This window comes from Oculina patagonica, chromosome 8 (genome assembly GCF_052425735.1).
Source record: "Oculina patagonica isolate OP01 chromosome 8, crgOcupat, whole genome shotgun sequence".
NCBI classification, from domain to species: domain Eukaryota; kingdom Metazoa; phylum Cnidaria; class Anthozoa; order Scleractinia; family Oculinidae; genus Oculina; species Oculina patagonica.
In genome coordinates, this window is record NC_135765.1 from 33454285 (window position 1) to 33465836 (window position 11552).

The window sequence follows — 11552 nt, forward strand, 5'->3', positions numbered from 1 at the left end:
ATATCTCGCTACTACATTTAATCACCTGGTTCGTCTGTGTTTTCTTCGTGTCTTTCAGGCGTAAATGCTGTCTGCTGTTGCAAAGAAATATATAGAGGCTCTTCAATGTAGATCGATGTAAAAACATGATTTTTTTTGTCATTATTAATCTGAGCAGCAACTAGATTTTTTTATTTGTACCTATTTTATTCTATACTAAATATGCATAAACCCCTTTTCTATAGTTTACAGCTAAGAGTACGTGGAATAAGCGTATAATAAGACGCATTTGTATATTTGTAAAATATATTTGTTTGGCTTTGAGTGCCTTCTCAGAAAAAAGACAAACTCCATCCATTCAGCTGCGGCGTCTGAACTTTTGTTAACCCAGCATATTCCACAATCTAAAAATGAGATTTAAATATTTATTTAGCTGGAAAATACGTTAGATTCAATGAGACGACTCGATCCTTGGAAAGCAAAAGTGGAATCAGCAGCGACCGAGAATTGCTATTCCTGGAAAGATCATTTTATCATTAGGTCTAATAAGTTTAAATTTATCGGCCAGTTGATTTGAGTCGGAAGAAGCTAGTGATGACACATTGTTCGTGAATTGCATTCTTTTTGCAATTTATTTATGGCGGCATACCGTAAAATTCCGAAAATAAGCCCTCACGCACCTCCCCCCCCCCCCCCCACAACAATTAGCCCCCTCCCTAATTTTAGACGCAAAATATAAGCCGATTGAATATACGCCTTCGCAATTAATATAAACCCACAGGCAGGGCCGTAGCCAGAAAAACAACTATGACTGAGGCAATGTGAATGGTTAAATTCTGTTCCTATTACTTTCCCCTTCAAAAGAAACAAAAACAAAACAACAACAAAAACAACAACAATGACTGAGAGACGGTGCCTCGGTTTGCCTCAAAGCAGCTATGGTCCTATATTTAGAGAGTTTTACCATGTGGTATTCCTCTATGCGCTAAAATTTCAGTCGCCGTATCCTTTCCAAATATAAAGTTTAACCCAAACATATTTGAGCGAAAATATATAAGCGCGCCCTCCCCGAAAATAAGGCAACCTGAATTGAAGGTTTGAGCAAATATAAGCCCATAGCTTATTTTCGTAATATTAGGATGTTACCTACAATGACCAAATATAGCACGGCCGAAGACTGTTAGACTGTTGACCAAATATGGGCATAGCCGAAGTTGGAAGTAGTCAGTTTTAGATCGATGCTTTGTCCCTTGCGAACGACTTTTCTACTGTTCTGCGAACACATTTCGGACTTTGTCTTTGGACAATGACTTCTGTGGACAGTTTTGTTGGCAAGTGGAGGCTGTGCCAGCAGATAAGCTTAAACTGCACCGTATTGCTTCGTACAGAGTTGTGTTTACTGCACTGATAGCTTAATTCTATATTGTTTACATTCATTCAATAAATCGTGTGTTGTTGTTATTGAAATACCGCTGGTCTTGTTACACGTCCGTAACAATGGTACCTCGATGTTACGTGGTGTGTCTTTGGAGGTGCACCGAAACCTTAGATAAGGGCGTGTTTCCTCGTTACCTTTATTTCTCATTTATAATGTCTTACATTTCTTGACTGGTGAAAAAGAAAACGTTGAAAAAGGTTGTTTTCAGTGTTTTTACACACTGCGATGTAAGTCTGCCAGACTTACAAATGTCAAATATGTATATATCTATTATGTAATCGAATTTTCAGAGATAGACTATTTGATCTGTTTATTGCTACTAAGAGTTCATGCTTCTTGCGAATTAGAAGCAATCATCATTCTTCCGCCTCAGGGCCTGTTTACATGGAGGGAGGGTGTCCCGGCTAACCGAGTTACCCGGCTAGAAGGGATGAAACATAGTCTGCCTTTACATGCAGAATTCACAGCCCTTCTTCCCGAGTTGAGACAGCGTCATTGAAGCGTGTCACGACGTGGGAAAACAATCTAGCTCCAAATGATTGAAGAAAAATATAACTTTTTACTGAATAATCAAGGCTTTTCGTCTTCAAACTTATTTTAATTTGATGTGCAATTTCTCAGAAATTTACTGCGTTCATTTTTGACGAAATTCATTTGAAATTCAACAGTATTTGGCCGCCAAATTGAAATTAAATTTGTTGTGTCGTGAATTAGGATAATCATTCCCACGAAAATTTCGAATTAATTAGCTGTTGCTCAAAGAAATATTTCCAGCCGACTGATAAAACTAATTTTGATCAAATAGCACTGTTTGGGTCCAGAATTTATACATTTTATGCCATTAACTTCAAATTTAGTTTAAAAACACGCGCGAAAACTTATCCGGGATAGCTCGGGCATAACCGTTTACATGGCAAAAAGCTATCCCGCCTAGAAGGGTGCCCAGGGCAAGTAGACCGAGTGCCCCGGCAAGGCGGGTTACCCTTCTAGCATGTAAAGGCTTCAATGCGTTTTCTTAAGAAACGTATGAAAAGTTGGCTCGCCTAGGGTTGCTCGGTTAGCCGGGTAACTCGGTTAGCCGGGGCACCCGCCTTCCATGTAAACAGGCCCTCAGTAAGTGTTCAGAGATATTTTTCTTTCTGGTCTTCTTTTCCTTAAGTAAACGGTTTGCCAAGTAAAGATAAAATTTTTTTTGCCATGTTTCACTGCACATTTAGCTTCCGATTTCAAGTTTATCTATGAATATAATCTATGCGTATGTGTCTCAACGAATAGCCAACCACGGTTCAACAATCATGGTTGATATTTGGCCGAATCATTCCTAGTTTGTCAACTTTTTGTTACTTAATGTTGCTTTCAATATGTTTTAGCCTTGAGGATGCTTTGTGTGGCGAGTCTGGAAATATGTTTACAGTTTTTACTAAGAGTTTACAAAAATAAAATCATATCCTTGTAAAATCTCAGCATGTCTTAATAAAAACTCACTGAGTTAATTTTTAGCAAAATGATATTTAAAAAAAATCTTAGGAAATCCAAACTTAGAAAAATGTTATACGGTAGCAAAATTCTCACTGAAGCTTTGTAGAAACATGTCACTAAATGTAAATATAACTCGAGGTAAAGTCTGCATTACGAAGCCTAGTGGCCCATCAGGGCCGTAGCTTATCCCGGTTTCTGAAGCATGAAGCAACTTGGAGTATTTCCACCCCCCCCCCCCCCCCCCCGATGGAATGCTAGTCCATCGCAAGGTTACCCCTAGCCTGTTCCAGGCGTTCGGTTCGTTGGGAAGCGCGAAAAACGGCGAGCGAAAAACGCTCCTCGCGCCGCTTCCCAACTAACCGAACGCCTGGAACAGGCTAGGTTACCCCCAGCAAAAAATTTGCCGGTATCCATCTATACACCTGGGTGAAGAGAGGCACTGTGAGGGTAAAGTGTCTTGCCCAAGAACACAACACAGTGACCCGACCAGGGATCGAACCCGGGCCGCTCGATCCGAAGTTCAGTGCACTAAGCATTGGGGCACCGCGCCTCCCTAAGAATGCAGATATTTCCAGAACATAAACGAGCTACGTTACCATTGGCGCATACGAAAGAAAAAGGAACGAATATTTTGACGTTTGCCATGTATTCGTAGACCTTGGTGTTTATTCTCTCCAGTGTTTGTTTTTAATTTACTTATAAATAGTTCGAATCAATTGAATGTTTGTACTTTGTTGTTTATATAAGGGTTTCGGCATGTATTTAAGAGACAGATTCTGAATTTTTCGAGAATCGTCCGACAGAAAGGGAATTTCAATTTTATTTTTATTTGCCCCAAATAAACCTTTTAGTAAACTATTTTCGAAAATAACATTTAACGGTTCAGTTTCCTTTAACTTTTTTTAAAATTAAGAAAAGTTAAAAATTCGAAAAGCAAATCCACCGTGGCGACCATTTTGGATGAAATTTAAGGTGTTTTCACGACACTCGTGTATACATACCAAACAACTACTCAGTATACCCTTTGCACAGCTGTTTAGGTATCTCTTGAAGTTTATTTTCAGATATATTTTGTTTGAAAATATTACGTTTAAGAAAAGTTACGATCTTCGACAACCGACCCATTTCTAGAACATAAACGACAGGGCGAATATTAGCTAACTTCAAGATTGTCAAAAGCGGTCTGGTATATTGTTTTGGAGTTAAAAAACAACACCAAATTGAAGCTAAACCTTTCTTCTCTCTGTCTGAAAAATATTACTGGTGGCCCGTAAAAACTGTTCCGCTGAGAGAATTAACCATAAAGGCTGTTTTTCGCTCTGACTCTCTCTATTTATAGTAACTATTTGGGAATTTGTCCCGAAATATAATTCTTCCTAGCGGCTTTAATTTTGTACCGTAAAGATCCCGATTAATGCCACGAAAGAACTTGAACGTTTAAACAGGTTTTTTAAATTCAGTGTGCATTGGTCTTGGTAGTTGCCCTAGTATGAAAGAACAGCTTTCGTTGCGGGATTAGTAATTAGGAAGATGTACGTTTCGGTCTCGACATTCTGTCTGGATGTGAACGGCGTGGTATAAATTAAATTAAAGGCAAATCACGCTTCTCATAGATAGAACAAAATAAAACATAATCCAACCCAATTTACTTAAAACATGTTCATGCTACAAAATCCTTACTTGTGAGAGCGTGATATGATGGATAAATTTATAGAAAAGAGCCACAACTAATCATGAAACAGGAAATATTATCTGTTTGTTTATTTCCGCTTCAAGTCCTTCAATAACTTGAGAATTAGTTAAGGCATTTAATACTGCGAAGCCGTCCTGCTTTCTTTTCACATCGGTCAAAAGAATGATCATTAATGCTAAAAAAAAGTTGAATCGATCGATTTTATATGAAGAAAAAGAAAGTGACAAAATCCTTCGATACAACGATTTTCCGTAAACATGTTCATCACGCAAAATTTGTCATTCACAAACATCGTCTTCATTTCCTCGACTTTAATTTAAATACTTCATTTTCGGGCAGATGATTATAAAGCTTTAACACGTACCTTAATTCTTCCGCAGTGTATAAAATGAAAAGGACCCGCTTCTCGCCGATTATTAATTAGAGAGAAGGGACTTTTACACCTAAAAGTTTTTTGGTTGCGTGACAAAAACGCCAAAATACATGCATAGTTAATTAGATTCAGGAAAACAGTACGCAATGTTTTTACGCTGTGGTCACATTTCGCAGAATTTTTACTCTTTTTTGTGATCTACTTGTGAATGTTTTTTAACAACAAATACTTTTCGATATTATTTCTCGCCATTATGGCGTGCTGTAGCTATTCGGAATTGGTGAGTGGGGATTGTGGATCAAGCCTTGATAACCCAACTAACATCAAATGTGTTACTTTACGCGAGTGCACGAAGGAAGTCTACAGTCACCTAGTTTTTTGCAAAGTTAGCGACGACAGCGAGATTGATACTGAATGGAAGTTATTGCTTGCAAGAGCAGGTAATGTGCAAAGTTCGATGTATAATGAGACTCATTTTTACAATATTTCACACTAACAATAATTCCGCCGGCAACAGCAAGGAAATAATACCAAGTTTGTTGTTGTTTAGGTGTATTTGAAGTTGATGAATCTCACCTAGCAATGAACATATGCCCTCGTCATCGGGACTTGTTTGGTGTGCGCTGGAGGTCTTCTAAGACAAACTGCACCATACCAGATGAAATAGCTTCCCACAAATCAAAAGCGAAAGGCCTTTGTGGTTTACGGAGAAAGCAGTCACAATTTGTCTACCACAGAACCCAAAAGCTTATTCCAGTAGGGTCCAGTGAGTACCATGATGTTTTAAAGAAAACCATATATACGTACTAATTCAGTGGTGTTGTTTTAAAGTTAATCATATACACGTGCTAATTCAGTGGTTCAGTTGACCTGTTGACGGTTTAATTAAAATCCGGACAACAGACGATACAGCGCCTGATCATTGTAGTCCAGTCTTAACTCCTGTCACCCTGGCAATGTTATTATCACACCAATAGGAGAATTTAAATATCCGTTATATATCTAACATTGTTTTTGTACTTTATTAGAAATTTGCAAGCGATGTAAAGAGCATCTCACAGGAAGTTTGAGCATTGACGCAAGCTTTCAAAGTTTTCACGATCAGCCAGAGCTAGTGACACCAAATGTGATAGAGGAGCCCACTCCAAAGTCTTTAACAATTAAGGTAAGAATTTGAACAAACGGAATAATCATGCCTAACAGAATGATAGTTGTTATCTTAAGGCCATTTTCAGTGACACATTAATATATCAACCATGATAATAAAAAGAGGAGCTTAACGCGGTTTTCTTTCTTTGCAGGCACGTAAAGAAGTCTCAAGCTCGTCATCTGATGAATTAACCGAAGGCATCAGGGGCATTAAAATTACTGACGAGAGCTACTTACTTTCCTCTGATGCTGGAAGCGAGGTGTCATCAACAGCCGATGCGAGTGGGGCCTCTTCTGACGATTGCGCTCGCCGTCAGAAATTAAACGTGTTCTTAGAGGAGTGTGGAATCCAACCACTTGGAAGGGCGTGGCTTGCATGGCGTGAAATTAGCGAGAGAACAAAAGAGAGATATCTGAAGCAGACATCAGAGATCGTGTCCTCAGTGCTTAGGGTAATTTCTTCAGAAAACTCCCCCTGATCTGTGGAAAGAACTGCAATCTTCATGCATTGTGAACGATGTGCTGGGCATAAGTCAAACAACTCTTCCCTCCGAGGTGGCCTACTTGGAAGCTCTTGCGGAGGCGTACAAATTGGCGAAGAGCTGGGATACCCGCCGACAAGTATTGTCTACCATGGCTGGTGTGGCAAGTTTTAAGTCTATTTCAGAATATATCCCAGGGCTCACACGATACCGTTTTACTATGGCTAACCTGCATGGCCTTCAGCATGGCCGGGGCGCCCAAGTCCCAAAGAAGAGCACTCCACATTTTCGAATAGACAGACAGCAGCTTGACCACTTTCTAAGTTTCATCACGAGCCCACATTTAATTCAGGATCTGCCTTTTGGGGAGAAGCACTTACAGCTGTCGAATGGGAAAGTGCTAACAGTGCCGAACGTAATCCGCACTTTGATTCCCAATCGAATTGTGTTGCAGTATAAGCGTTTTTGCGCCGAAAGCAATTTCAAGCCATTTAGCGATAGCACTATGCTTCGAGTGTTATCCGAATGCAGTGCATCAGTGCGAAAGTCGCTACAGGGTCTCGATTATTTAGCAGCTGATGGTTCACGCGCCTTTGATACCCTGGCAGAGATAATAGAGGTAGTCTCCTTCAAAGCAGATGGGGGCAAAAAGTGGGCAGATGAGATGCGAGAGACTCTAAAAGAGGGAAAATTTTATTTGAAAGGAGATTATAAGGTAAGGTTTGGCCTAGTCAGTTCCGGACTCTTTCTAGTAAGGGCGAGCGAAAAAGCGAACTTTTCCCAACCTCGCATCTTCGCTCACCACCAACTATCGATAGCCTGGAATAGACTATTTTCCAGGTAAATACACATCTCATACATATATGTTTGGATTTATCAAAACCAGGTCAAGGAAATTTTCACCGTTTTAAGTGCAAATCGCTGTAAACGCGTTTTTTCTCGCCAGAATCTCCAAACTCGATGATATAAAAACTAAAGGGAATGTCAGTCTTTTTTTCTCTTCTCCTCTCTCTTCTCTACCTTTCAGCGCTGTATTTCTTTTTTCCCTTTCCTGTTGCGTTTTAAGCCAGTTCCCGCAGTAACGTACTTTTTCAAGAATACTGACGTCAGACATATATATATCCATTGTTTGACTGTAGGTTCATGTTAATAAATCAGTCACATGTGGCAGACCATTGTACTGTGTTCGCTTTGAGTGACAAATCTGATGCAGACTTCAGAAAGGAGTGTGACCACAGTCACGACGAGGTATGTGACCAATGTGAGGCCCTCAGTGCTGCAATAGAAGATATCAAGAAAGTTGTTCAGAATGCTGCTTTTGATTCAATTGACGACAAAGAGGAGTATTTATACCTGTGTCACACCGCCGCGCATGCAATACAAGCGTGGAAATGCCACCAGTTAAGATCCGTCCGTCAAGACCAGGCTCGCCTAGATGTAATTGAAAGTTTAAATGAAGAAAGAGTGTTTATAGTGAGTGATTGGGCGATGAAATTTCTTCCACAAATGTTTCGAGAATCCCAGCAAGATTGGTTTGGTAAAAGGGGGATATCTTGGCATATCTCTGTTGTGTTTCGTCGCCTAAGTGGTGTTCTACAGTCACAAGCGTTTGTTCATGTAATCCAATCTTGTTCACAAGAAAGCCACGCTGCTGTGATGATAATGCAGCACGTTCTGCAAACGCTGAAAAGTGAACACCCAGAGGTAACCCAGGCATTCTTCCGCCAAGATAATGCCGGGTGTTACCACTGCTCCAACACAGTCTCGTCTCTAGCACAAATGGAAAGGGTGGTTGGCATCAAAGTTATAGGCGTGGATTTCAGCGATTCTCAGGGTGGCAAGGGGCCAGCTGACAGGCTTGCTGCCACCTGCAAATGCCACATCAGAATTCATATTAACGAGGGTCACAATGTAACAACCGCACAAGAAATGAAAGAAGCTTTGCTCTCACATGGAGGAATTGCAGGCGTAAGAGTAGCTGTAATACCTTGTATAGAGGAGCCCTCGGTGCTGGAGCAGAAGATACCTGGGATAAACAAGCTTAACAATTTTGCATTCACTGACGATGGGCTCCTGGTCTATCGCGCTTACGGCATTGGGCCAGGCAAAAGCCTCAGTTTGCACACCGACTCAGGTAAATGGTTTACATAGTTCGTATTATTATTTAAAGAACAAGGACGGCAGCAATCATTTTACATTTATTCTGTAACAAATTAGATACACATTTACGGCACTGTGGACAGTCGTTTTTCACCCTTGTGTAAACACGTGTTCTTACGCAGGGACCGCGCAAGAAAAATTTGAGTGGGGGGGGGGGGGGGGGGGTGGCTGAAGTTCGAACCCTGGAGTGACTCAACTTAAGGGAGTCGGTTGGAGGACAGGGCATGCTCCCCCGGGAAAAAAATAAAAAAATAATGCTACTCACTGACCTTCAGGGTCAGCATTAACTTTTTTTATGTTAGTAACTGCTGTTACTTTCGTCCTTCACAAACTAAATCAATAATATGGCTTCCAGAAACAAAATATTTTCAGTGATTTTTCGTTTGTTTTTTATTCATTATATTTGTTTTTCTGTTACTGTAAAAAAGTGGGGGGGGGGGGAAGCCCCCTAGCCCCTCCCTTTGAGCGGTCCCTGTTACGTTTGCTGTTCTTTGTTGACAGGCGCTGTTACATCCATCTCCACTCCATTTTCTGCTGGTGACTTCAAAGAAGTGGCGCAGAAGCCAGTTAATACGCAAACCCATTGCTCTACATCTGAGGCGGCCGAAAATGTCCAGGAGTCAGATTCAGAAGGATCTGGAGAAGCTGCTGTGTTTTCCTGCCCGCAAGAGGGGTGTGTTCGCGTTTTTCAGCGACTTTCCTCGCTTGAAAAACATCTTTCACTTGAATCTTGCACCAAAACACTGGAGAGACAGTCTTTATCAGACATCGCTAAGATAACGTATGCTTCTCTGCTGCAAGAAGGCGCGGCACCAATTCCAAGTACGTGTCCCACGTCTACTGAACACCGCGTTGTTTCCTCGTCTATTCTTTCAGAAGGTTGGGCCCTTAGAGCCCCCAAAAAATCCTACAGATTTAATACAAAACAGAAGGAATATTTGGAGGCCAAGTTCAATGTTGGTCAAGTTACTGGAAGAAAAGTGAATCCCGATGTTGTCGCTAAAGACATGCGACGCGCAAGAGACGAGGGCGAAGAGAAACTTTTTTCCAGTTCCGAATTCCTAACGGTCCAACAAGTCACTTCGTTCTTTTCCCGTCTTGCTGCAAAAAGGCGACAGCAATTAGCCACTGAAGAAGACGTATGTGCAGCAACAGAAGAGGAAAACTTTTGTACGGCAAGAGAATCTGTTCTGTCGTTCTTAGATCTGCAACTTCCGATAACATATGACCAATTCAACATTTGTGCATTGGTCCGGGAGAGCAAGCTCAATAAGTTAAAAGTTGCTATGCTTCAAGAAATTTGCGAAGCTCTCAATTTGGAAACACCTGTACCAGCCGTCAAGAGAAAAGCTCCTTACACAGCTTTGCTGGTTGTTGCCGTAAGCAAGTGTTCCTGTAGCGACACTGGTTGAGTTGACGTCATCCATGTCATGATTGATATCATAATAGTCGTCCCTAGAAATTAACTGTTTTGTTGTGTTATATGACACTGTGTCATCTGACAAGATTTAGTAGATAAGTGTTTGCATATTATGAGGCCCGAAGTATTACTTTTTCAAACCTATTTTATACCCCACCTGTTTCTCCACTGATCTGCCTATTTTTATGCCTTTTTTTATCGAGAAGGTGGTGGTGAGAGTGGAGGGTGATCGCCTTTTGTATGAATTTTACCAACTGGTGCACCCTCTCATTGGGAGATTAAAATGTAATTTAGATTCCAATCGCTTTGCCCCGCCGCACCTCCCCTGAGGGAAGTTTGTAGGGTGATCAGACGCAAGGGAAATTACCGTGACTGGGGCTGTGTCACGTAATTGCATTCCGTGCGTTTGCGCGCGAACAAACGGTTGGTAACAATATCACACACCAGGTGCTGTTTATAGAAATGTTATATAGTGCAGAATCGTTTCACTTGTTAAAACGTCGAGTTTGGAGACATTTCTGCCGCCCAGTTGATCATTTCTAGCGGTTGTTTAGTTTGGTTGGTTAGGAACATTGTAGACATTTATGAGGGTCCTGAAGGGGGGTTCTAAATCCCATTTCCCAGCCAAAATTTTTCCCAAATCCCATTTCCCAGCCTATATTTTGCTCAAATCCCAGTCCCAGCGGTAAAATGTTTGGTAAATCCCAGTGATTGGAAAATCTGGGCTCGAACGCACTGTACGTGCAGTAATTGTGTTGTTTTTATTATCCTAAATCACATTTTTATTTCTGCTAGTTATCAATGCTGTTGAGTACATTACTCTTCATTTATTCATTAATTCGTTTGCCTAAAATAGAATTAAAAATAAATCGATATTTCCTGATTCACCGAGCCTTTCTCAAATGCAACTACTCGTTTGATTACTCTGATTGACAGCGACTTGCTATCACTTCTTTTGAACATTTCCATTTGTTCGTGAGTCCGGAGAACGAATGATGCCTTGTGTGGATTTCCTGGATCCACGCTGAAATCGGTAAATCCCCTTCCTTTTCTGACATTCTCAACTCCACACATCCAAATCAATGTTTTCTCCAGTTCTTTTGGTAAATAATACAGAGGAATCTCTAATTTACAATTTTCCGTGTGTGTTACAAGGTTAGTAGAGGAATTAATTGTTTATCTTGCCGTCACATGTTCCGCCCAATCTCGTACCTCGAGTCTTTGCTCGTAAGCTTGACGAAACAAGCAACTCTCGAAAGTTCTTTTGCAGGATTGATTTTGATTGGTTTTGAAAACAATAAAAATGACCGGAAGTAAACACCAAGAAGGTCGTCGATTCATGCTTTTGAAAGCTAAGCACATGTAATTCAACCGGAAGT

The 11552-nt window shown here is 40.8% G+C and overlaps 1 protein-coding gene across 1 annotated transcript; it reads left to right on the plus strand.

Annotated features, from left to right (window-relative positions):
* Positions 1-5062: 5062 nt before the first annotated feature.
* Positions 5063-10165, plus strand: LOC144664322 (uncharacterized). The gene is made up of 7 exons (XM_078525423.1): positions 5063-5402; positions 5513-5728; positions 5991-6127; positions 6264-6563; positions 7048-7313; positions 7733-8727; positions 9255-10165. The coding sequence occupies exons 1-7, from the start codon at positions 5171-5173 to the stop codon at positions 10163-10165; spliced, it is 3057 nt and encodes a 1018-aa protein (XP_078381549.1). The 5' UTR covers positions 5063-5170.
* The last annotated feature ends 1387 nt before the right edge of the window (positions 10166-11552 follow it).

What these genes read in the sequence shown, in the direction of transcription:
- LOC144664322 (XM_078525423.1), top strand. Translation starts at nt 5,171, where the DNA reads ATGTTTTTTAACAACAAATACTTTTCGATATTATTTCTCGCCATTATG. An exon ending in GTTATTGCTTGCAAGAGCAG is followed by an intron (nt 5,403 to 5,512) that starts GTAATGTGCAAA and finishes GTTGTTGTTTAG; the next exon opens with GTGTATTTGAAGTTGATGAA. An exon ending in AAAGGAGATTATAAGGTAAG is followed by an intron (nt 7,314 to 7,732) that starts GTTTGGCCTAGT and finishes GTTTGACTGTAG; the next exon opens with GTTCATGTTAATAAATCAGT.